General features: G+C 52.3%; 2 protein-coding genes across 2 annotated transcripts; both read right to left on the bottom strand.

Annotated features, from left to right (window-relative positions):
* Window positions 1–1,593: 1,593 nt before the first annotated feature.
* LY6G5C (lymphocyte antigen 6 family member G5C) lies at window positions 1,594–6,235 on the bottom strand. Its single transcript, XM_004286629.4, is given in 3 exon segments — window positions 1,594–2,095; window positions 4,233–4,400; window positions 5,480–6,235. Coding segments are annotated over 3 exon segments (435 nt in total). The 5' UTR covers window positions 5,583–6,235; the 3' UTR covers window positions 1,594–1,931.
* A 3,462-nt stretch (window positions 6,236–9,697) lies between these two features.
* Window positions 9,698–24,567, bottom strand: ABHD16A (abhydrolase domain containing 16A, phospholipase). Its single transcript, XM_004286593.4, has 20 exons — window positions 24,364–24,567; window positions 23,324–23,380; window positions 22,480–22,546; window positions 22,148–22,234; window positions 19,073–19,158; window positions 16,979–17,052; window positions 16,678–16,800; window positions 14,596–14,710; window positions 14,390–14,491; window positions 13,368–13,431; window positions 12,893–12,942; window positions 12,318–12,441; window positions 11,741–11,845; window positions 11,443–11,506; window positions 10,958–11,014; window positions 10,749–10,811; window positions 10,531–10,607; window positions 10,348–10,446; window positions 10,203–10,249; window positions 9,698–10,027 (listed from the first exon to the last, which is right to left on the bottom strand). Exons 1-20 carry the CDS (start codon window positions 24,493–24,495, stop codon window positions 9,944–9,946), a joined length of 1,677 nt encoding a protein of 558 aa, XP_004286641.1. The 5' UTR covers window positions 24,496–24,567; the 3' UTR covers window positions 9,698–9,943.
* Between the last annotated feature and the right edge of the window lie 787 nt (window positions 24,568–25,354).

Below are 25,354 nucleotides of genomic sequence, written 5' to 3'. Positions count from 1 at the left end.
TAGAAAGTTAAACCCGGGTGATGTCAGGTTTTTCCACATAAGAAAGGAGGAAATACTCAACCATGAAAACTCAAGAGCAAACCAGAGGGCCCAGGTCTGCATCTGAGAGTTAACCTGGAGCTGAGGCACCTGCGTTCCTGCCTATTCTCAGTTCTTTTCAGGATCCTGGGAGCCAGGACCCCCTCTGTGAGGGCCTAGGTGGAGGGGGTGGGAGAGTACAGAGAGCACACAGGTGGGGCTGCAGTGGTAGGGTCTTTCATTTTGAAAAACCGCAAGCATGCAGAAAGCAACCTTCCCCATACATTCAATAAACACTGGACACACTGCTCTGAGCCAGGCCCAGTATTAAGCAGCAAGACTTGCAGATGAGTACAGCCAGGTGTCCACCCTTCTGAATCTCACAACCCAGTGCTGGGATTATGAAACTTTTTTCTGAAAAGTAGTGCAGCTCTGTGGCTGGGAGGCCCAATCCCAGCTCCTCTGCCACTTAAGTAAGTTGGTCTCTGTGCCGAATTTTGGTCACCTGTCAAGTAGGGATAGTGCCTCAGGATTGAGAGAATGTGTGTCAACGTGTGCACAGAGATAGAAGTTAATGGACTCAAAAATAGACACGCCTTAGAGGCAAACATACACACAGATTTTGGTCTATTTAGTTTTAAACCTTTTTGGCCATACAGATGTTTACGCACCATAAGGTGGGTTTTTGTAAACTACACACCTGTGTTACCACTCCCTGAGTTAGCATAAAGGCTTTTATCAGCACCCAAAGCTGCCTTCATGCACCCTCCTAGACCCTCCTAAAATTCAGGGGTAGCCACTGTCCTGAATTTTGTCTGTGTGCTTGATAGAAACGACATCACAGCATACACTCTTCCTACACAACATTTTGCATGTATGTTAATAGATTTTTGTGGCCCCTTTAATGGCTTGTGCTCTGGTGGGAGAAACCATTTGTTTCTAGGTCAGGAAGCAGTTGGAGGTACAAAGAGAGGTACAAGCCACTGTGTCCCTCTCTTGCCACCCCACTTTACCCCATGACCTCTGACTTCAGCATAAGTCAAGGGCCCAGGTTTACACAGCTCCAGCAAGTCAAACTGGAAGACAGCCTCAGAGGATGAGAAACCCAAGGCCCGAAACTGAGGAGTAACTTAACCATGGTCCTTGAAAAGGGAAGTTGAGCCTGGGGTCAGAGAGGCCACTAGGCCTTGCATCTCTTCACAGAGCTCCTTCCCCACCCTCTCCTCCCTGGGACTGGTTCTCTTACAGCTCCACTCCTACCAACACACCCCCATGAACCTCCCTACCAGTCCCCATCCAGCTCTGGGTCTGACAGCACTTCTAAGGATGTCCACCACCCTTCTGGTCTTCAACATAGGAGGGCTTGCAGTTCCTCTTCACCTCTTTGTGCTGAGAGCTGAATCAGAGACAGTGGGGCAGGGCAGGAGCAGAGCTCCGCAGAGCTGGGAGCCACTTACCTGCCCCTGACGGGGCACTCAGGCAGTACCACCTCCCTCAGCCTCCACATCCACCAGAAGAGAGAGACAAATCAAACAGTTTGCACACCTATTTATTTTGGAGGAACAGCTGGGGACTTTGGACAAGAGAGGACCATGGTGGGAAAAGAAGCAAAGCAGGGCAAAGGGGCATCCTTGAGGTGGGAACAGACAGGAGGAAAGATGTCAGACTGAGGCCTTGAAGGAAAACTCCAGAGAATTCTGGAGAGGGAGCCTAGGGAAGGGGCAGAGTGGGAATAGGGGTGTTGAGGGGCGTCAACCAAGAGACAGATAGGACTGGGGTCTAGTAGCTGCTGCTGAGGGCGGCAGGGAGGGCTGGTGGGTGGGGATGGACATCGTTCTGGCTGCCCCCAGGTGGAAATCAGGAGGATGGCTGGAAATTGGCCGGTTTTTTCTCCAGAGGTCTCTATGGAAGTTCTAAGGACCATATTTTATTCTGTTCTGAGGGTTATTGCAGAAATTCTGGAAGCAGCATCGAGAGAATATCTAGAAGCCCAGCACTGGAGGAGTGTGGGTGTACGAGCGATCACTCATCTGCTCCTTGCTGCGGCAGTCACTCACCACGATCTCCGAACCACTGTCTGGGGAGGGACGGCAGCAATCAGCGACACAGAGTTCCCAGGAAAAGCCCCGAACCCTCCCATCCCCTCACCCCACATGGACTTACCATCACTGCCCCCACACCCTGCCCTGGACCACCAAAATGCAACAATTCCTGGAACTAGACAGGCCAGCAAGTGCCAGGGAGTCACCAGCCATGAACTCTGTGGAAGTTTCCCAGGGAAGGTTGGTGGGAAAGAGCCATTCGAGATACAGTGACAGCTGGAATGGGGTGAATTGGGACTTGTGGAGCAAAGTGAGGAGAACCAGCACTTCAGGCGGGACCATGTAAGAAAAAGTTGGGAGATGTATTGGAGGTCAGATTGCAGACAGGAGGTGTTTGTCGTTTATTTTATGGATCAAAAGTAAGAGAAGAGAAAAAAAAAAAGTAAGAGAAGATGAGGGACTTCCCTGGTGGCACAGTGGTTAAGAATCTGCCTGCCAATGCAGGGAACATGGGTTCGATCCCTGGTCCAGGAAGATTCCACATGCCGTGGAGCAACTAAGCCCGTGCGCTGCACCACAACTGCTGAGCCTGCGCTCTGGAGCCCACGGGCCACAACTATTGAAGCCGGAGCACCCTAGAGCCCGTGCTCCGCAACAAGAGAAGCCACTGCAACGAGAAGCCCGTGCACCGCAACGAAGAATAGCCCCCGCTCGCAGCAACTGGAGAAAGCCCTCGCGCAGCAACAAAGACCCAACGCAGCCGAAAATAAATAAATAAAATATAAATAAATTTATATTTAAAAAAGTAGAAGAGGATATCTCTGTTGCTATTGTATATATGAGAGAGGGGAAATCTTTGTGCCCATGTACGGGGATGTTCACTGCTGCCCTGCTTGAGAGAGTGAAAACTTAGAAGCAACCTAAAGGTCCATCAGTAGGGGGATGGATAAATCAACTCTGACATGCCCATGCCGTGGAATACCATGCAGCAGGACAGGAAGCTGGTTACAAACTGATACGGAAACATCCCCCATAACTGTTAAGTTTGAAAAACAAGTGCAGAACAGTGCTTACAGTAGTATGGTACTGTTTGTGGAGGAAAAAAAGAGGTGAAAAGGAGTAAACAGCATATTTGTATAGGGTGGGATGTGCACAAAAGGTCACAGAAAGGATAATAAAGGCAATTTAAAAAATGGTTTTCTCTTATTCATGCCTGAGAGCTGGGTGAATTGGGCCAGGAGTGGGAGGGAGACTTTTCTTGAATACTCTGATATGGAACCACATCTATGCATCAGCTGTTTCAAAAAGTATGATGAAAGGATTTGAATGAAGGCAGCTTTGTACAGCAGTTGTCAAGAGCACCATCTCTGGAACCACCACAAACTGTGGCTCAGCCTCTAGGAGACTTATGCAAGGTACTGACCTCTCTGCACCTCTGTTTCCACGTCTGTAAAATGGGGATAACAATGCCTACCTTGGAGGGTTGTAAGTGCTTAGAACAGTGCCGGGTACAGAGTCTGTGTTATGTGTTTATTATTTATTATTGAAAAAGGTGAGGGATCAGGTGGAAGAGCAGGCTTGAGGAACTGGGAATGTAGTCAATTTCCAGCAAGTTGAAAATGAGGTGGAGATATCCAGAGGGCAATTTGACATTACAGTTTGGCCTAACGTTCAGTTTTAGGAGGATGCAGTATGTGCCTGCTGGGTGAAGCCAAGCAAGCAGATAAAATCCTCTGGGAGAGTAAAGAGGAAGAGAGCTAAGGACCAAACTTTGGGGAACGTGAACTGTTAAGGGTCAAGACTTAGCGAAGACCCAGTTAAAGGCAAGACTCAGTGAAGGAGACTGGAAAGAAGCAGTGGAAGATGTAGAAGAGTGGTGCTGGCAGGAACTACTGCTGACAGATGGGGAGAAGGCAGCTTGAAGAAAGGCCAGTAGATTTGGTGATCCCCAGGGTCCCCTACAAGGCTGGGTGCTATGAGGAGGGTTAGCCGAGAAGGGGAGGGGAGTAGAAGTGGAGATGGGGAGTGGCTCTAAAGGAAAGGAAAGAGAGAGAGTGGTGGAACAGTGTCTTAGAGTTGTGGGAACCAGTATTAGGGTGCAGCTTAGAAGGCTGGTAGAGACTCAGTTCGGGAATGGGCTGGGCCCACGACGAAAGGGAGAAGGCAGCTTACTGTTCTCTATGAGCAGAGTCATGCAGCTGCTGCCCTTTGGGGCGAGGCAGATGTCAGATCCCAGAAGGCATCCCAACTCCTTGGTCTCCAAGAGGCATCGATAGCAGCTTAGGTATTTATTTAAATGAATCTGATGAAGGGGTTCTTGATCATAACGCTCAAACTCACCTAGAATACAGAGAAGCACTGACCCCAAACCCACCTAATTCCCAGACTGGCCAATCCCACTGTTCCCTCCTACCTCCCCATCTCAGAAAACCATGAAATCACCAATTCTTTAATGAACCATCTGGCTTAATCTAACATCAGAAGCTTTCGTTCTCATTAAAAATCTCCATTCTCTGCTCTTTTACCTCCTGAAATGAGGAACTCATTCATTCACTCATTTATTCATATATTTGAGGGGCTAACGTGCCCAGCACTCTACAAGCCTCTAACTTTTAAAGGTTAGGCCAAGGCAGTCCATTACAACTTTTGGCAGCCCTGTTAGGACAGTTCTTCCTTTGTGACTTGGTTTCACTGTCCCCACCCAACCCCCAGACTCTTTTGAATACGCTTTCTTAATCTATAATGTTCAGAAGTGAAAACATCAGGGTGCATCATCACAGGACAGGAAGAATCTCAGCTTTGTGTAGACAGGAGACATCAAGCAGCCCAAGGCCACATTCTTTGTTTGGTGGTTCTCTCACTGAACAGACTCATATTAAACTTTGTCCACCAAAGCCCTCCCCAACTGCATTCCTATTCACCTCCCTCCTCCTCTGATCCCAGGCCCAGACCACATGTTGATGAGTCCCCAGACCCAGCAGAGCACTTGGTGTAAGGCAGATGCTTAGCAAACACTCTGGATCTTGTTTCTGTGTCAATGGTGCTTTGCAGCCAAGTGAGGTTATCAGGCTGGATTCAGCCTTGTTCTACACTGTGGATCCTGAGGCTGTCATCTGGCATGTTCTCCCAACCCTCCCTATTCTGTATTGTCCTCAGATTCTAAGAGGTTCCCTTTAGTATCTCCATTCAGGTCACTGCTGTTGAATGAGATAGCCCTGGGGTAATCACCAGAAATCTCCCTCAGAGTGAACATCAGTACATTATCAGTCCCCAGGCATTATCCCACCAAGCCCACCCATCCCATCTTTCTTCCTGCCTGGGTTTACCTGAATCTCCTTGGCAGATGTACCCAGACATCTATCCAGGGTTTCCCTATCCAGAAGGATAGGAGACCCGTCTGACCCCGTAGAGCCACTTACCAAACGCCAAGCTCATCAGGACCAGCATTATTAAGAGGACCATGTACAGGGCTTGGGGGGGGCCCAGATTCCGGCTACCTGCAGGGCCCGCCATAACATGCATGACTGCCCACCAGCCTCCAGTTTGGCCTTATATTGGTGGAAGAGAAGGTGGCGCAGACGAAGGGGAGAGGCAACATCCTTTGGGGGTGGAAATCAGTGCCTGAACAGCCAGAGGGACAGAGCGTCCTCACCCACGGCCATTCTGGGGTCTAACATACCGGCATGGGGACAAGGACCCAGCAACAGGGGAATGAGAGGGGAAACTTCTTTCATATTAATTCAACAGACATTCATTCAATCACTGCATCAGGTGTTGGGGATACAATATTGCACAAAGTCACTACCCCCACAGAGTACACCATCTAGTACGGGAGACAAGTCAACGGACAATGAAGGGGGAGGGGCGGGGAGCGCGGGCAGAGTGCTTCCAGGGAGAACTTGGGCAATGGAAAGTACTGACCCAAGGAGTTTCATTAGAGCAGTAACAAGATCAATTTATGTTTGTAAAAGATTTCTGAGGCCAGAAAACCACTTAGGAAGCTATTCCTGAGCCCAGTCACAAGATGGCGGCCTGGTCTAGCAGAAGAGAGGAAAGCCGCGAAGTGAACGAATCTGAGCTGCATTTAGAAGAAAGACTGGACAGATTTGGACTTAGACTGAACGTGAGGTGAGGGAAGGGGGATAGGCTTGCAAAAGGGGGTAATTGTGACACCATTTTCCAAGATGAGAAACACGTGTCAGAAATCCCAAAGCGAGGACACCTGAGTCGCTAATGACCGTACTCGGCCCAGTGCCCCCTGTGGGTTCCGGTAAGTCAGAGCCTTTCCCTACGCCCGACTTTTCCGGCCCCGCCTCAGCTCAGCTGCAGGTCGGTGGATCTGATCTCCGGCGCCCACAGGCTCCGGCGCTGTGCGCTCGCTCTCCGCGCCTGGCTGCACCTCAGAGATCTTGGGAAGACGCGAAGGCGGCCCCCAGCCCAAGCTCAGCTCTTGGCCGGGCGGCTGGGGAGGGCGCGCCCGGCGTCGGGACCCAGGCATCCGGCCCTGTCAGACACCCAGAGCACTACGCGGCTTCCCCGGAACGTCGCACTGTGGCGCTAACATCCCTCCCCACACCCGGATTCTGGAGACCACACAGCAAGCAATGAGCGGCCGCGAACTGGCTCCAGGCGCCCCATCCACTTCCCCCGCCGGGGGCCTGCTGGGCCCACCATGCCTGCTCCGTCGGCATCTCGCCAGGTCCGTCTCTCTGTGAGAGACACAGGGTTTTTGCTTTAAGGGTCGGTGGGCTAGGGGAAGTCCTCGGCTTCCAGGAACGGACCACCTGCTCCAACTTCCAGTCTGAAAATTTGGGGCCGGGCCCTGCCCGAGGGTTCCCTGCTGTGTTCCCAACACTATCCAAGAATCATCCGGTCTCGGGGTGCTGATGCGGAAGATGGGAAGAAACTGACGGAGACACGCCAAGAAAGGCGGACGCGAAAGAAGAAATACGAGAGGAAAACACACGCCACTGCGCGCACCCCAAGAGCCTTGGGATAATAAAAATAAGAGAATTATTTTAGAGAAAAGTCAAGAGTAATGGAGAACTGGGGAGGAGCACCTGGGACCGATATAAATGTTGGTTGAATGAGGGACAAAGTGATAGACGAAAACAATTAGACAGCGGGGGCTGCTTTTGAAGCAAAGTGGGCAAAGGAGAAGCAGAAGGGAATTTCACAGCGCCCTTTGACTCCCTCTCTCGAATATAAGCTCCTTGGAGGCTTATGGTGACGGGCTCCTTGGAGGCTTTCCTGGGGTGAAGAGGCGGGGCTTTGCAACTGTCGTCCTGGTGAAAACAGCGGCTGGAGAAATCCACGCTGAGGGCCCCTCCCCCCGGACAAGGGATACCTGAGGGTAAGCAGCCAAATTACCAAACAAAGCAGGTCGGGCCTTAGGACAGAACGCTGCAGTTAGAGGAAGAATCGGGGTGAACGAGGGGCGGAGCTATGGATGATTGGGCCGGGCGAAAGCCAGGTTCTGTTAGGGGAGTGGCCGCGACAGAGCAGTCTGGAGAGGAACTACAGAGGGGATCTTTAATCAGAATAGAAATGAATGAAAAAATGAATGACTGGGCTCCTGAGGGAGCTGGGAAGGGTTGGTGATTGGATGGATGGATGGATAGGGACCTGGCTATCCCCGACGCCTGGGCCCCCCACTCTCTGGAGCCTTTCACCCTCGGGGCCCTCATTCACTTGTGACAGTGCGAGAAACACATGCCCCTCCCGGGGACATGGAGCAAACCCTCAACCCAGACACTCAGTTCAGAGCCGAGTCCAGCACCTCACACTGGGAGCAGCGCAGGGTGGCGCCTGGGCCAATGAGACATGGTAAGATAAGGGGTGGCCCAGCCCGGGGCCCACTTCTTCCCAGGTTTCCTGTCCAGTTGCTAGCTCTCCTTTTTCCCAGCCTCCATCCCCTCTCCCAGTTTGCCTAGCAACTCTGGGATGCCTGGGTGTCCAGGCCTCACCTGGTGCCCACTACAGCAAGAGTCAGAGCCTCAGCAGATGTGGTGTCTGCATCTCAGCTGGTCTTCTCCCGAGGCTGCTAGAACCCTGATAAATAGAGTGAGGAGTGGATATGGGGGAGCTGGTCCCACCCTGGGGGCGGGGGTGTGAGCCTTATCAGATAGGGAGTAATCTGAGGGGGTAGACTGAGACTCCTTGGTGGCGCCCCACCCACTTCAGGTATCCATGCGCCCCTCACAGCATCCACTGTTCTCTATAGTATGTGCAGGAAGAAGGGGGAGGGAGACGTGGTTGTAGAGGCAGGTCAACAGAGTCCCTGATGGCCATGGCCAGGAAGAGGGAGTCCTTTGTGTCTAGGGTGTGAGATGTGGGGCACCCCATGTTTGCATTTAAGGAGGTTCCCTTAGCTGAACAAAGACTTGGGTTTCCAGGGGGCTAACTGTCCTGATGGCTCTGGAAGGCAAGGTTCAGAATCATGCAGCTGGTTCCCACAGCTTCACGCTCCATACTTCCCACCCTGTTTGCTCCCTAGGGCAGAATAGAGGAGAGGGGTGCCAGTATCAGCTCTCCGGTATTTGCTAAAGGTGGAACACTCTGGAGCTGTGGCCACCTCTGCTCTTCTAACCCCAAATAGGAAGCATCATGTCAACTGACAAGTCTCAGATCACTCCTTTCAGTGGAGACTCAGTGTATCTCCCTTTAAGGAGCTGCTGAGCTGGTTAGGGCAGACAGCCTCTGCCCCAGGCATTGCAGGGGAGCTCTGTGCTTTGAGGTTGGAGAAGACACTGAAATTAACCAGAGGCTGTATCCAGGACCTCAGAATATGGTCCACCTTAAGTATCTTGTTCAAAATGGTGGACCCAGGGTGGTAAACCTAGGGGTATTTCATCTGGAAAAGAGGTTTCCAAGGGAAGAAGGTGGCCAGGGTACAAACTGATGGGTGGGAAAGGGACTCATTCTGTTCTGTGAGGTCCAAGGATTGGAAATAGAATGGAAGTTATAGGGAACCAATTTCCTCAAGTTCAAACTAAGAATATTCTAACAGCTGTCCAGAAAGGCAAAGTATGGCTCTGGGAAGACCCGAGTCCTTGGCACCTGCTCCTTGGTCCCCGGCAGGCCCTGTGTTTGTTGAATTGCAAAGAGGGTGTGAAGAGAGAGACTTGACATGGTGAGGAGGGTGTGCAGGGTTTGCTGCATCAGACATGGGAGCAGGCCGTTCCTCACTCCCCACGGAAAGAGCAAGAGTAAGCAAGGAAAACTGGAAGGACTGATGGTGAGACCATGCAGGCTGGACCTGGAAATCTGTAGAATCGCTGAGTAGGTGAAAATCAGGAGCTAGAAAGTATTTTGTAACCAACAAAGCCCATGAGTTGTGAGCAAGAGGAGGCAACCTTGGTCTGCTGGGCTGGTCGTATGCAGGAAGGCCTAGGCAGGCACCAGGGAGGCCGCACAGTGGTGATAGTACTAGGCATGCCAGGGAAGGGTGAGGACTGGGGACCCATTGCACAAGGATAGCTCGTGCTATTGCCTGAGGCGACAGCAGAGATGGGGAGGGTTACACTGGCTGTCTGGAGTTGGGGTTTCTCAAAGCCCAGCCCTTTGGAGCTTCGACTCTCCCCACTCCCAACCCTGGCTTCCTGGACACCTGGGAAGTCACAAAATTAGCCAGCCAGTAGAAAAAATATTTTTATTAATTATTAGGAATAATCCATTCATTTAATGCAGGGAGTGTGTTGGGGAAGGTTAGGTACTGCCGGATGGATGAGGGGAACGTGCAAGAGGAACCGTGAGAAGGGGGACGGTCTCCCCGCGTGCCACAAACTATAAACAGCAAAATAAACACAGAGGACAACAAGTAATAGGGTCCTTCCTCGTGTCTCCTCCCATCCGTTCTTCCAGAATGAGTCCCAGTGTGGTCCCTAGAGGTGCCAGGGCATCTGGAAGTTCTGGGCCGGGAGTGGGGTACAGTGTGTGGCTTCGAAGTTGTGCAGATGCTTCTGAGCCTGAGGGGAGAGGGCGGGACAGGTGGGGTACAGAACACAGACACCCTCCGAACCCACTACCCACTCTACAAAAGCTGCTACTTCCAATGCTTACAGGGTACCCCTGTCCCCAAGCCCCACACGTGCCCCCTGGCCATTCAGGCACCCTCTTCCTGCTTCCCACCCCTTAGCTCACCAGAAACAAAGCCAGCTGCCGCCTTCCTTCTGGACTCATGTCCTCCCCTGCAGAGAGGAGGTGCTCAAACACGGGCCACGCATCTGGATATTCACCCCCTTCCTGGGCTCTTCCCAACCCCTCCTCCTGCCCCAGGACTCCTTACCCACGCTCCAGGGGAATTCAGGCCCGTGTTCTGCCTGGTAGGACTGGAGGACGGACAGGCACCAGTCCTCCTCCACCTCCCATCGGCTGTAAATCGAGGCTGGTCATGGAGAGAGAGGAGTGCCCATCAGCAACCTGGTTTTGCCAGGCCCCCAACCAAAGCCCTCACCAGATCCCCTTTCACCTTCCTCCAGCTGTGAGGAGGCCTCCAGCCACTGCCTCACCGCTTGAAGACCCTCCTCCGCCATCACACGGGGATACCTATGGAGGCAGTGCCGGGACAAGAGGTCAAGACCCAGTTCTCTTCACTCGTCATCCCCAAACCTTCTCCCCTGTCTCCCCGCGCTGGTGTCAGTACACACACATATGTGCGTATGTGCGTACACACACCCTGGCTCTCACCGATGCTGCAGGAGCTTCAGCAGGAGGTCATTGCCTCGGTTAGACATGATGTCCTCAGGAACCCTGGGGGTGAGAAGAATGTACACTGGAGGGGCTGGAGGTTGGGGAGGAAGGTTCTGGATACCTGGTTTTCTGGTGGGCAGAGGGAGGAGGGGCAACTCCCTGGCTGTCTCTGGGATCCAGGAGGGCAGAAGTTCCCAGGCACTCACGTGGTAGTGATGATCTCATCCTTGGTTCTGCGGATCAGCAGCACAGGGCCCTGGTACCTTCAGAGGACAGCATAGTGGAGATGGAGAGCTCAGAGGGGGAGACAGGTGACAACTGGCCACCCCACCCCTGCACTGGCTGCATTCTTACCCCTGCTACAGCAGGGCCCCCTGGGCTAGCCCTTCACCCAGGGGTGAGAGTCAGAATACTTAAGAATGGGCATGGCTCAAAGTCAGGCCTTGCTGGGAGGTCCCTGCTGGGCCAGGCATGAACCGACTGGTTGCCAGATCGTGAGAAGGTCCAGGGTCCCAGGGAAGCTGGGAGGGGTCGGGCCTGCCGTGGTGGTGGCGAGGCCACTAGGAAATGTGGGGCAGTGGCTTGTACTTGTACTTTGGTACTAATTTCAGCATTTGAACACCCAGTAGCATCTCTACAGGGGGTGAGGTGGGGGAAGGGTGTTATACGCTAGACACTGGCCCGCCCTCACCTGCACAGCTGCTCTGCGTTGTTTAGATTGAGATGCTGCCTCACAGTCCTGGTCACCAGGCCCCCTAAAGTGAGAGGAATGTGAAAGGACAGCAGAGACAAAGCCCCTGCTCAACACCGAGGTCCCCACTGTTCATGGAGATAGAAAACTGAGGTCCCCAGACAGGGGAGTCCTCCTGCTTCTCAACAATGGGGTGACCTACTCCCCACCCACAGAAAGGGGAACCATCTCCAGTTAGAACATCTCCCAGTTCCAGCCCACCTCTTTCCTGAAGGGCAAGCCTGGGAGCTGCACTCACTCCAGCTGTCTGGCATGACCTTCAAGGCCAAGGGCACCAGGTCATCAAAGGAGGCATCCAGGATCACGGCACTAATGTCTGGGTAGGACATGGCTGCCCACGTAGCTGGTACCAGGACAGGGAAGAAGGGTGAGGACCAAGGGCAGGCCCACCACCCCTACCCTTGTCCCACAGATCCTATAGGCTGACCCCATTCTGCCTACTAAGTGAGCCCCAGGTCTCTCCTTAACCCCTCACTTCACTCAGCCAGGGCTCTGCCGGAGACGACGGAGAGAGAACAATGAAATGCACTGAAGACAATACCAGAGGAGACATTTACTCCCTGATGTCACCACCCCAGGACCCCAGTCCACTTCTTTTAATAATCGGGCACAAGGGTGGAAGGAAATGTGAAGTGTACGCGAAAAAGGAGAGCTTCTTCCAGACGCACTCAGAGATCCCACCCCCGTCCCACCTCTCCTCCTTGAAGCCTCCACCCCGCTCCTGGGCCACCAGTGCATTTCCCCACCTCTCCTGGGGGGACACAGAGATGGTTTGAATGTGCCTACAGTAGGGGGGGGAGGAGGGAGGCTGGTACCAGTGAAACCGCCGATGGACCAGGCATAGATGATGATGTCCTGGGGCTGGAAGCCCAGGCGGTGGATGGCAAACTGGACCACCACATCCATGGCGTTGGCCTCGTTCTGTGGGAACGGCACCCCCTGCAGGAAGAAGGGCAAAGGCAGGAATGGGTCAGCACAAAAGGCCGCTTGCCCATCGCCCCCCAACCTCCCAGCAGGGACCCTTCCTGCAGCTACGCTGCAACAGACAGCGAAGATGGAGCTGCAGCTCTGAACAGACAATTCAGAGCGCTTCTCTAATGGAAGAATAAACGCCTGTCAGTGGCATTAAAAAAAAAGAAAAAGAATAGGGCAGTGGGAGGGGCTGTTCTCTCTAGAAACCAGTCGTTTACAGCAAGATCCACCGCCTCCCCTCCTGCCAAGCCCCCAGGGTGAGAGGAGGAGGCTTGCAGCTCCCTGCCCTTGGCGCCCAGGTCACAGCTGAGTGGGAGGCCCTACAGAAACATATAACCCCTTTCCCTAACACCAGTGGCTGACCAGAGGGAGACAGACCATAACTCAGAAAAAGAAGGGATTTCAGAGAAGGTCTCACCGTGCTTCCAGCAAAGCCGGGATGATTCCAGCCCAGGACTGAATATCCAGCTGTAACACAGGGGGAAGAAGGGCTGGGACCTCATGGTCCACGCCCCCCACCACTCTCTGCCCCCAGCTCTGAGGGAAGGAGCAGAAGGACACTGGAGTTCTAAACACCCAACTCAGAGGCAAAGAACTCCAAGCCTTCCCAGAATGGGAAGATGACAAAAAGGTTCTGAGGCAGCAGAAGGGAGAGAGATGTGATTGTTGGGTCCGGGGAACAGAACAAAGAGCATAATAAGGTTAGGGACACAGCCCTAGGGGAAGGATGCAAGGTTAGCAAAGCAAGTGGGGAGCAGACTTTTCCCCAAAGGCAGGGGTCTCAAACCTCACCCAGAGAAAGTGGTTAGGCCCTGGGAGGTCATATCCATGTGGGAAGGTGGGGACATTCCATTCCAAGGGGCAGAGATAAGAGGGCTGAGCCATGGGCCTACCTTCCAGAGGTGTGGAGACGCAGCCCACTTCATAGAAGCCCGCGTTCCCCTCACAGCAGATCACCTATAGGGGAAGCAGGAAGGAGCCAAGTTGGGACCAAAAATCCCACTAGCGGCAGGGAGGGCAGCCTGTGGGAGCTTTGTAGGAAAGAGGAAAGGGCACGTTTCCTGTTCTCTCCAAGGAGAACAGAAACTTCTCATTTCACAAGTCCGTAAAGTGAGAGGCAAAGTGGATGCAAATGCTTAGCAAACTGGGCCCTCAGAGGAAGAGGAATGATCCAACTTGAAATGCTCAACCCCCCAGCACAGTGTCCACTCTTCCTTGGAAGACTACCAGGTGGCCATCTCTCAGGAATGGGATTATGGATTTTCTTTTCCTTTCTAGTTTTGGGGTCCATTTTTTCTGTGACTGTTTCTTTCGTGTGGTATGCCAATCGCTTTCCCTCTCCCTCTCGGGCTCCAGAATTATGGTCAGATAAACTCTGTTGGTGCCCCAAGCCAAAGCTCAGGGATGGTGGGGCTTGGGTAGACCCTCAGAGCATCTGGGCAGCGATGGGACTAGAACCCAGCACCCAGCGCTGCTGGCTTAGTGCTCTTTCCAGGGCTGCTTCATGGGCGCAGGAGATTTTAGAGCCAGGCTGCCTGGGCTCAAATCCCAGCTCTCCCACTCACTAACTGTGTGACCTGGAAAAGCTATTCTGTGCCTCTGTTTCATCATCTGTAAAATGGGCTAATACAAATGGTACCTATCTTACAGGGCTGTTGTGAGGCTCAAACATATGCCCTGCATGTGGTAAGTGCTAAGTGGTGACTATTACGATGATAGCTTTTTGGTCCTGCGTGTCAACTCCTTCATCTATTTCCCTATCACAGGGATTTCCTACATCAAGAGGTCTTTAGGGCGGAGCTGGGAGATGGGATTATCCCCACTGTGCTTCCTTAGGGCTGCTGTAGAACTGAGATCTCTAGAGCCTCCACTGCCCTCCCCACACTCTACCTTTGGGCTCCCTGTGCCCTCTCACCAGCTTCTGTCCCTGGGGCTCAGCTCTCCCTCGCCGGTCCACAAACATGGTGTCAATCTCATTGCCGTCGCAGGCCTGCAGCTTTGCCCGGCGCCCGTTACACTGAGTGGGGGAGATGCAATGGCCAAGTTGGAGGGGCAGGAGGCCACATTCCTGGGTGGGGGAAGAAGGGCTGCGGGGGGGGGGTCACGGGCAAGGGACCTTACCTCTTCCACCAGCCGGGCCTGCCCCTGCAGCAGCACAGGCATGAGGGCCTTCTGGAGCAGGTACACAGAGCCCGGATACAGCATCCGGCGCCCCAGGGTGTGTGCCACCAGATAGCTGTGGGGAACACGGGGTTAATGAACCTCCAACACAGTGGAGCCCAGGGACCATACCAACCCAAGCACTCAGAGACTCTGGGGCCGGCTTCACCTTTGACCTTCACAGCTTCGTTTGCCTCTTTCAGGACTTAACGAAACAATATATGCACCAATTTTTCAAACTTTTGTTTGTTTGATTTTTGGCTGTGCCACGTGGCTTGCGGGATCTTAGTTCCCCGACCAGGGATTGAACCCATGCCCTCGGCAGTGAAAGTGTGGAGTCCTAACCACGGGACCGCCAGGGAAGTCCCTCCCTTTTCAAACTTTTTTTACTGCAACCTTTTTTTTTTTTTTTTTTTTGTGCTGTACGCGGGCCTCTCACTGTTGTGGCCTCTCCCGTTGCGGAGCACAGGCTCCGGACACGCAGACTCAGTGGCCACGGCTCATGAGCCCAGCCGCTCCGTGGCATGTGGGATCTTCCCGGACCAGGGCACGAACCCGTGTCCCCTGCATTGGCAGGCGGACTCTCAACCACTGTGCCACCAGGGAAGCCCTACTGCAACCTTTTTAAAATACTTTATATTGTGGCCTAGTACACATATATGCACATATTAACATTGAAAGTTTTATGAGATAATACTTTCTGTATACTGATATAAGTAAAAGCAAACTAATTAACAATTATGATTCTGTTAATGTATTTATTTAGGTCCCCAAATAAATAATACTGTTCATTGCGATATGCCCGGTATCTGCTATGTAGTAGGTGCCAAGAGCCTCGCAAAAAGTACTCCGGGGCTTAATAAATATTTCTTGCACAAATACACTAATCTAGACACAAAAGATGCAGTAGGCGGCTTCCCTGGTGGCGCAGTGGCCAAGAATCCACCTGCCAATGCAGGGGACACGGGTTCGAGCCCTGGTCTGGGAAGATCCCACATGCTGTGGAGCAACTAAGCCCATGCGCCATAACTACTGAGCCTGCGCTCTAGAGCCTGCGTGCCACAACTACTGAAGCCCATGTGCCTAGAGCCCGTGTTCTGCAACAAGAGAAGCCACCGCAATGAGCAGCCCGCGCACCACAACGAAGAGTAGCCCCCGTTCTCCGCAACTAGAGAAAGCCCGCGCGCAGCAACGAAGACCCAACGCAGCCAAAAATCAATAAATAAATCGAAAAAAGAGATGTGATAGGTGCTGTTCCTGAAAAAGATGGTTAACCACTTCCAGTTAATCCCGAAGTAGGATTTGTCCCCAGAACAACATTGTACAACCCCGTCCAGCATCCCCCCTCAAAACCTCAAACTTGCCTCGCCCCTCTGATCAATCAGCACACAGTCAACAACTGACCACTAAGTCCATCCACTTCCTTGGTATCCTCCAACCTGCCTCCTAGGCCCCAGCAACAGAAAACTCCCACACTGGCCGCGCCGCTGTGGTCACTGTTGTCGTTTCAGACATCACCAGCACCCACAGCCACGATTTCCTTAGGTTCCACCTCATGCTCTCAGGCACCCAGGCAAGGTGGAAGCCCTTCAGAATATGTTAAATCTCACCAACTCTGTGAGGCAGGTTGTTCACGGACGCAGAAGTTGGAGCTGCCTCGAGGTGGAAAAACCAAGGAGCAGCGGGACCAGATAGGGCCGCAGCTGCCGCCAGACGTGCTGCAGCTAAGGCTGTGTGCCCCCGCCCCACCCATAACCTCACCCTTCCCTCTCAGCCTCACTGGAAGAGCTGCTGTGTCAGACAGAACTGTGTTAATATCCCAGCTCTTCATGCACCACCTGTGAGACTATGGATCTCTCTGAACCTCTTTTTTTCACACACAGATGTGGATAAAAACTAAATACTTTGCTACAAATAATACAATGTACATGGCACTAAGCCCAATAAATGACAGTCAGCTAACAGCGGAGCGCCCTGTCCTGGGGCCTCTGCACCCTATGTTCCCTCTACCCCAGCTGGCCTCTCTTCCCTGCTGCTTCGCACCTGGTGATCTGACAAGGCAGCTTCTTGACTCGGTTGAGGAAGGTGTCTGCAGTCCCCCGGTGCAGGGGCTCCGGGCGGAGCAGGGCCACACCCCAGCGGGAAGGCCCCCCCCGGGACTCCTTCCTGAGGAATGGAAAGATGCAGGGGAGGATGGGGTCAGGAGAGCAAGCTGCGCGTCTGAGGTCCGTAGGATGGTGGGTGCAGGAATGAGGAGATGGCGCTGGATGGCGGGCCCTAGACCCCAAGAAGGGGTGGAGGTGGGGGACAGAGCAGGCATGGAGCGAAAGAGCCGGGGCCTCACCGGCTGCTGGGCTCTTCCCAGTGGAAGTCGACTGGCCAGCTCCCGAAGTCAAAGTTGTACTTGGCGAGCTGCCTCTGTGGTGGGCGGAGAGAGATGGGGGAGGGGATGAAAAGGGGAGTCGTGGGGATGCCCGCCTACCCACCCTCAACACTCCCACCATCCAGGGGACCGGCCCCCACCCATCATGGGGAGACAAGCAGAGGTCAACACCCTCCGGTCCGCAGATGGAAAGTTCTGCCGGGGCCAGAAAAGCCAGGCTAGAGAGGATGCCCTATCAGGTATCAACTCTGGCCTGTTTGCCCGCATCCAGAAGAGGAACCTAACACTCTTCGCTTTTCTAAAATCTAAGACTGACTCACCCCCAGGAGGGGGCGCTGGAGGTGCTGGAGCTTCTGAGGGAGGAGGTGGGGAGCCTGTTGGCTGGTCACGCTCCCTTCCCCGCCTAGGTTCTTTACACGATTCTATCTTGAAGGATCAAAATGTCTAGTGAGAGGGAAGGAGAGAAGTCACACCCACGGTAGCCCCTTTGCACCTGGGCCACCACTTGAATCAAGGCCTCTCTGACTGTTCCATCCTCACGGGCACCTCCCTTCCCTCGACTCCTGCAGCCACGGGCTGCTGATGCCACCCAGGCCATCTGTGCCTTCGGTTACCCCACTGAGTCAGTCCACGTGCTTTTTTTTTTTTTTTTTTGCTGTACACGAGCCCCTCACTGTTGTGGCCTCTCCCATTGCGGAGCACAGGCTCCGGACGCACAGGCCCAGCGGCCATGGCTCACGGGCCCAGCCGCTCCACGGCATGTGGGATCTTCCCGGACCGGGGCACGAACCCGCATCCCCTGCATCGGCAGGCGGACGCTCAACCACTGCGCCACCACGGAAGCCCAGTCCACATGCTTTTTGAGGGCAGTGAGAGCTGTGTCTTCCACTCTGCTGTATTTCTTCCCCTGCCCCCAGAGCTCCCAGCACTTTGAGAATAGTTTATTTTCTGTCACAGACATTTTTTTTTGACATTTACAAAAATAACTGGACTAAGAAAGAGCAATAGAAAAATTCTACAAAAATGTAAATGGAAAAACAAAACAAAATGAAGGGAAGCAAATTTTAGGCAAGCTCTGTTTGGACCTGGACCCAAACACAGGCTTAGTCACTTCCTTGCTCTATGACTCTGCTTGGGTCTTGTAACCTCTTTTTGCCTCTGTTTCCTCAGACATAAAAATAAGGGTAATAGGGCTTCCCTGGTGGCGCAGCGGTTGAGAGTCTGCCTGTCGATGCAGGGGACACGGGTTCAGGCCTTGGTCCAGGAAGATCCCACATGCCGCGGAGCGGCTGGGCCCGTGAGCCATGGCTGCTGAGCCTGTGCTCCACAACGGGAGAGGCCCATGTACGCCAAAAAAAAAAAATAATAAGGGTAATAATGCCACCTCATGCCATTGCTGTGAGGATTAGAAAGGGTGTATGCAAAATGCGTCAGACAGCAGCATGGTGGAACATCTTTACACAGCTCCGTAAGTGGTGGTGTGGAGCAAACAGCAATACGATGATGGTGGTCAGAGCTGTTTGATCCCAGAAACCCCTGTGTAACAGGAAAGAGCTTTATAGGGCCCCAAAGCCCCTTCTCAGAGATAATCACACTCCAGCACTGGCTGGGCTGGCACAACTCCAAGGACACCCTGCCCTAGCTTTCTCCCTCCTGGCACCACACTGTGCTCTTGGGCACAAGGGTGGACATACCTGCCTGTCTTGTCCCATCCCTGAACAAAACTAGCACACTGTTCAATGCACACGGCAAAAATAAACAAACATTTACAGAATGAACTGTTGTGATAGAGAGGAGACCTCCTTCTAAGAAACACTGTGAATGTTTCCACATCTAGGCAATTCTTGCAGATGGAGGGTGGAGGATTATTCTAGTGGGATATTCCACCAGAAGTGGTAGGGAGGAAAAATTCCTCAGGGGGACAGTTCCCTTGTGGAGGGGAGAAGGGATCCAGCAATGTGCAAGCAAACGCCCGGTGTGGCGGGTGGCAAAACACATCTCCCTGCTCAGGCAGAAGCTGGGCCGGTGCTCTGCGGAGGCAGTTGAGGGTCTCACCTTGTTTTCTGCAGACCGGTTCCTGTGTGTTGCCTCCAAGATGGTGATGAACTGCCGGTACTGGGGATTGGTCCAGCGGCCGATGCCTGGTGGAGAGAGGATAGGAAACTGTGTTAGGAAAACTGGAAAGCAAGACGAGTAAGTTTCAGGAAGAGAATCCGAGATGGGCAAGAAGTGAGAGGAAAAGGAACAGAGGGCCCCGGATCTGGGGAAATAGGAGACCTGGGCCGACGCCCCTCCTCCATATCCAGTGGCTGGCAAGGGCATTCTTCCCCTCCCTAACTTCTCCAGTTTGTTTCTTCCTAGACTATAGACCTTCCACCCTCCAGAATGTTCATTCTTCCCAGTCTTAAAACACTGTCACGTGCCCTCAGGCTTCACTCTTGCTAACACTGGGTTTCTCTCCTTTTCCCTCCTCCCTTCTCCAATGCTACCTTTCCAACTCTTTTCTGCATATTCTAACTCCCTGCATCTGGCTTCACGGCTCTTGCTCTTGCCCCATATTACTTCCTCACTCACTGCATCCGAGTCCCCTTCCTGTCCTCATTCTTCCTCTCTCTCTCTCTTTTTTTTTTTTAGTAAATTTATTTGTTTATTTTTTGCTGAGTTGGGTCTTCCTTGCTGCGCGCAGGCTTTCTCTAGCTGCGGCGAGCGGGGGCTACTCTTTGTTGTGGTGCGCGGGCTTCTCATTGTGGTGGCTTCTCTTGCTGCGGAGCACGGGCTCTAGGCGGGCAGGCTTCAGCAGTTGTGGCACGCGGGCTCAGTAGCTGTGGCGCACGGGCTTAGTTGTTCTGCGGCATGTGGGATCTTCCCAGACCAGGGCTCAAACCCGTGTCCCCTGCCTTGGCAGGCGGATTCTTAACCACTGCGCCACCAGGGAAGTCCCCCCATTCTCTTTTAACTGTGCCACTCAGCACTCTTCCCGTCCGTCAAGATTCCTTTCTCCTGTTTCCTGGGTCCATCTTTGCCTCCTTCCAATTCCTGGGCTGCTCCTCCCCTGCCTCCCTTCTTCTCTCTCTGAATCGAAAGTCATTCTCAACACTGAGCTCTTTTCTCTCTTTGCTTGGCCCCTCAGCGATCGCATCTGCTCTCCCTTCACTGCTGAGGAATCTCAAGCCCTGACTTCTCTGCTCCCACTGACCCGACAGGTGTCATGCGCCAGGCACTGTTCCGACATGGGAGTGACAGCAGGAAACGAGACACACAGGTCCCAGCCCTCAAAGAGCTGGCATTTTGGTTGGGGATGGGGTGGGGCTGGAGAAAGACAATAAATGAGTAAACAAGAAAATTTCAGAGGGATAAGGGCTATAAAGAAAATAAAACCAGAATGAACTAGAACGCTATGTATCATCAAGGGTAGAGCCCCCAAACAATACTGAGAATGAAACAAGTTGCACAGTGATTTGGATAGAGTGATGTCATTTGTGCTAAAAATGTAAAATGCACCCCCCAAAATGCTCCATTTTGTCTATACTTATCATATTGCACAGATTCTAAGATTCATATATATTTTTTCACATTTGAAAACTGAAATCGGTATGCATTTACAACTCATAGCAGCTTTGATGTGATGGAATGAGGTCTATATTTTGTAAAAATATAAAAATATGGACTAGGGAAAAATAAACACACCAGATGACAATGGTTATTTCTGGGGAAAGAGAAACATGGGGCTGAGGAAGATTCCAATGGAAACGCCAACCCTGTAATGCTTTAGTATTTTATTGACAAAAGGTATTTGAAGCAGTAGCACAAAACATAAGCATTTTAGTTCTTTCTGATATTTTGTTTTATGGACTTTTCTGTACTTAATTTCTCCCCCAAATTAAAAATAAATAAAATGTAAAATTAAGACAAAACTGAGGAGTGGGAGTGACTTTCAGATAGGGTGGTCAGGGAGGGCCTCTCGGAGCAGGGAGCCCAGCGCCATGGGCAGAAGGTCCTCACCCCGGACTGGACCCAACGGCAGCCGTCCAGCTCCTGACCCCACCACTCCCTTCTTAGGCATCCCCCTCACCTGGTTTTCATCAAGTGCACCCACCAGAGGGCACTGATTTGGTTTGTCTCTTCAGTTTTTAAATTGTGAGATAATAACATATGTCCATAAAACATACATTCAGTTAGAATACAAACATTCATGTGCCGATCACCCAGGTCAAGAAAGAGCACAAAGCCACCTCCCACCAGGAGTCCTCCCCAGCCTGTTCCCACCCCCTCCCAGGTTATCACTCTCCTGACTTTCAAGATAACCAAGACTGTGTTTTTCTTTAGTGTTTTGCCACTTATATATGCATCCCTTTTGAACTTTATGTAAATGGAAACATACTGCATAAATTATTTGGTGTTCAGCTTCTTTCATTCAACATTGTATCTGTGGGGGACTTCCCTGGTGGCGCAGTAGTTAAGAATCCACCTGCCAATGCAGGGGACACAGGTTCAAGCCCTGGTCCGGGAAGATCCCACATGCCGCGGAGCAACTAAGCCCGTGCGCCACAACTACTGAGCCTGCATGCCGCTGCAACTACTGAAGCCCGCACGCCTAGAGCCCATGCTCCGCAACAAGAGAAGCCAGCGCAATGAGAAGCCTGCGCACCGCAATGAAGAGTAGCCCCAGCTCTCTGCAACTAGAGAAAGCCCGCGCGCAGCAACGAAGACCCAACGCAGCCAAAGAAAACCCAAAAACATTATATCTGTGAGATTCATCTGTGTAGCTGGGTGTAACTCTGGCTTGTTCATCTGCCTTGCTCTCTGGTGTTCTGTTGTAGGACTATAACCTCTAATGTATTTATCCATCCTGCTATTAGGGGCCATGGAGTCCACTTAAGGATTAACACAAACATACACATGGATATATGTGGAACTGTTGTAGGGTATATGCATCTTTTCTAGATAATAGCAAACCTTTCTGCTAATTATCTGTTCATATTTACAACTCAACCCCTTTAAGGAAAAGATCATGTCTCGGCCATTAATTACTTCCCTTCAGGGCCCAGCACCGAACTATATTTGCAAAGGTACTTAATGAATATTTACTCAGTGATGGATAGATCCAAGCCGGTCTCCGTCTCCACCTACCTCGGAGGCAGGCCACTCCTGCCAGCAGGAGAAGCAGTGTCCCAGCATAGTGAGAAAGTGGCACCACTTTGGACAAACTCAAGTAACCTGGTGGGGGAGAGGGATTCTATGAGAAGCTTTCCCCACTGCCCCTCAGCTCCTCTTCGCAGTTCAGCCCCAGCTTCCCCCCCACACCCTCTTTTGGGGACAGCCACACCCTCAGAGGAAGACACCTGATGGAAGAGGGAAGCCAAGCCATCCTCATCACAGGTCCCCTTTCCTCATTAGGGGACTGGCTCAGCTGCCAATGACCTGCCCGTTTCCTGTCCCACCACCTTTGAAACCACACTGACCTTTCCTGTATAAGTAGAAGAAGGCGAAGGGAGAGGAGTAGTAAGAGATGGACCAGAAGACTGAAGCCTGTAGCAGAGAGACAGGGACAAGCAATCAATACACACACACACACACACACACACACACACACACACACACACACACACACACCGGTCTGCCATTTCCAGGCCTTGGCTCTGAGCAAAGTGGGTAACGTGAGGGATATCATATCAAGTACCTATTCTGTGCATGACACCATGCACACAGTAGGTGCTCAATTATTTGTTGAAGGCAGTGTGTCAGAGCATAACAGAGGCTTGGAAAACTAGGTACAGCTTCTAGTTTCTTCCCCTAATCATCTCCGGACATAATTTCATCACATTTAAAGGCCAGTCTCTCTTTCTACTCAAGTTAATCAAGCCTTTTCAATCAGCCCTGCTCAGGACAGCCCCTGGCCTGGTCCCCAAGAGATGCACAAATGTCACCATCGGAACCTTGCCAGAGAGAACAGCTGTCTCTGCAGCCAAAGAGGCTAGATGCCAGGGAGGACAGGTCACTGGGGACTGCAGGACTCCGCACCTGCGGATGGTCCCAAGAGTAAACGCAGCTTCCTCATGGCTCAGGCTGCCCCAGAGACAGCAGTGCACATGCCAAAGGAGAGTACCAAGTATGTGCGCTTGAGAGCTATCTCTGTGTGTGTGCGTGTGCGTGTGCGTGTGGGTGTGTTGGAGATGTCTGCTGCAGAGCCCAGAGCATCCCCCACCCCCAGGGGCACTGCCCTGTCCTAGTCTGGGGAGAAGAAAGTTCAGGAGGGCAGCTGGGTCTGAAAAGATGCAACAGTCCCAGATGCCAGGGCAGACATACCAGTGCCAGGATGCTGTCGGCATGTTTCTCGAGGGCACGGGGCTGATAGTACGTATCCTGCCAAAACAGATGGCCGAATTAAGGATGCTGCGCATTGACAAGTCCCCCACCTTCCCTTTTAGAAGCCTTGATGTGTGTCCTCTGGCTCTACCCCCCAGAGTCATCTCTCCTAGGACATCTCTGGCTCTGTAGGAAGCCCCTTTTCTCCACCCTGACGCAGAAGCTGATTTCCTACTCCAGACTCTGAGAACAAACACAGGGCACTGGACTTGGAAGCAAAGTGAAAGCAGCATTGGACGACTTTTGCTCTTTTTCACAACCCAGTTTCAAATGGGTTGTGTGCCTATGGGGACAGAGGTAGAGAAGGAAAGACATCATGACAACTTTAAGAGGGAAAGAAGAGCATTGGAATGAGAGTCCTCTGATTAAGGAAGAGAATGTGGCTGGCGGTGGGCAGTTTGTAGAGGGCAATGAACATAATCTGAGACCACCGATAAAAAGAGAACATTTAGGGACACAGCCTACCACCACCCAGGTTTTCATAAACGCAGTGATCCTGGGGTCTCCAGGGTAGGCTGCGGGTGGGGTGGGGGAGAGCGGACGTATGATATGTTGAAGAAGTCATTTTGAAATTCAAGGCCAGGGAAGATAAATGGAACCGGGTGAGGCACTGAGTAAGAGGAAATCGAGAGTTTGATGGCAAAATGATCCAGCTCCTGAATCCGCGCAGGGTCTCTTCCAGGACTTAAGAGTCAATTGGGACCGGCATGAAGCAAGACGGGCAGGGTTGAGGGGTCGCGAGAGGAAAAAAGCAAGGAGTGGCAGTCGGAATGAGAAAGCACTGGACAACAGCGATACAGCAGGCGGCCAGTCCACAGGCGTGACTTTAACCCAGGAAGCACAAAGAGAGCAGACTTTGCGGACAACTAGCTTGACAAGCAAGCTCCCCCGATTTCCAATAATGGGCGCTTCTGGAGAGCAAAGGCCGCAAAGGGGTTTGGGCCATACTATGTTTTTAACCAGGGGAGAGCTCGACTCACCCAGGAGCTGGAAGGGGGGTTAGTGACTGAAGTTGGAGTCCCAGGGACGCTGGACGGGGCCCTTTCAGAGTCCCTTTCCCGGTAGATCTTGTAGAGCCGGGGGCCTAGGACGCAGCTCAGCAGCTTCGCCATGGCCCCGGCCCGGGGCGCTGCTCTTTCAGCAGCAGGTCCCCCTGCTGGCCCCGCCCTCCCCCGGACCCTAAGGTGTTGCGTGCCCTTGACGTCAGCACGTACCGGCTCCGCCTTGCGCGGAGTTGAGATATTTTCAGCGCCCTTTCAGCATGGATTCTTGTAGTTGGAGCTACGGGAACTGCAATAGTCAGAAATTAGTTGGAGGCGTTTGGACCGCGGAGAGTTAGAATATTATCAGACATAGTTAAGTCACTTCTTTCTACCCCTTAATATTGGCAGACTCTCGAGCGACAGTGTGAAAGAGGGGTTAAGGAGCGTTTGACAAGAGCAACAAAAAAGGTATCTAGGAACACGTCTAATGAAAGAAATGCAAGATTTTACGAAGGAAATTACAAAAATTACTGAAAGAGGTAAACAAAGGCTTGAGTAAATGGAGAGCTACGCCATGGTCATGGATAGGAAGACTCAGTATTGTTAAGATGTGTGAAATACTGGTTTAAAAAAAAAAAAAAAGGATGGGGCTTCCCTGGTGGCGCAGTGGTTGAGAGTCCGCCTGCTGATGCTAGGGGACACGGGTTCGTGCCCCGGTCCGGGAAGATCCCACATGCCGCGGAGCGGCTGGACCCGTGAGCCATGGCCGCTGAGCCTGCGCGTCCGGAGCCTGTGCTCCGCAACGGGAGAGGCCACAACAGTGAGAGGCCCGCGTACCGCAAAAAAAAAAAAGAAAAAAAAGGATGAATTATTGCACTTAAGCGTGAACAATTTTCAAAACCATAATGTTGAGTGGAGAAAAGAAAGCCACAGAAGATTACATACAACATGACACCATAGTGCAAAATTCAAAAACACTTAAAATTTA

This window comes from Orcinus orca, chromosome 10 (genome assembly GCF_937001465.1).
Source record: "Orcinus orca chromosome 10, mOrcOrc1.1, whole genome shotgun sequence".
Taxonomy (NCBI): domain Eukaryota; kingdom Metazoa; phylum Chordata; class Mammalia; order Artiodactyla; family Delphinidae; genus Orcinus; species Orcinus orca.
This window is presented reverse-complemented; position numbering and strand designations above follow the sequence as displayed.

Bases quoted from the DNA above. Each gene is read 5' to 3' on its own strand.
- ABHD16A (XM_004286593.4), bottom strand. From the start codon at position 24,495: ATGGCGAAGCTGCTGAGCTGCGTCCTAGGCCCCCGGCTCTACAAGATC. The intron at 22,547-23,323 runs GTATGTCTGCCC...TCTCTGCTACAG, and splicing joins CCGACAGCATCCTGGCACTG to GCTTCAGTCTTCTGGTCCAT. The intron at 14,492-14,595 runs GTAAGGTCCCTT...TCCCCCACTCAG, and splicing joins AGGCCCGGCTGGTGGAAGAG to TGTAACGGGCGCCGGGCAAA.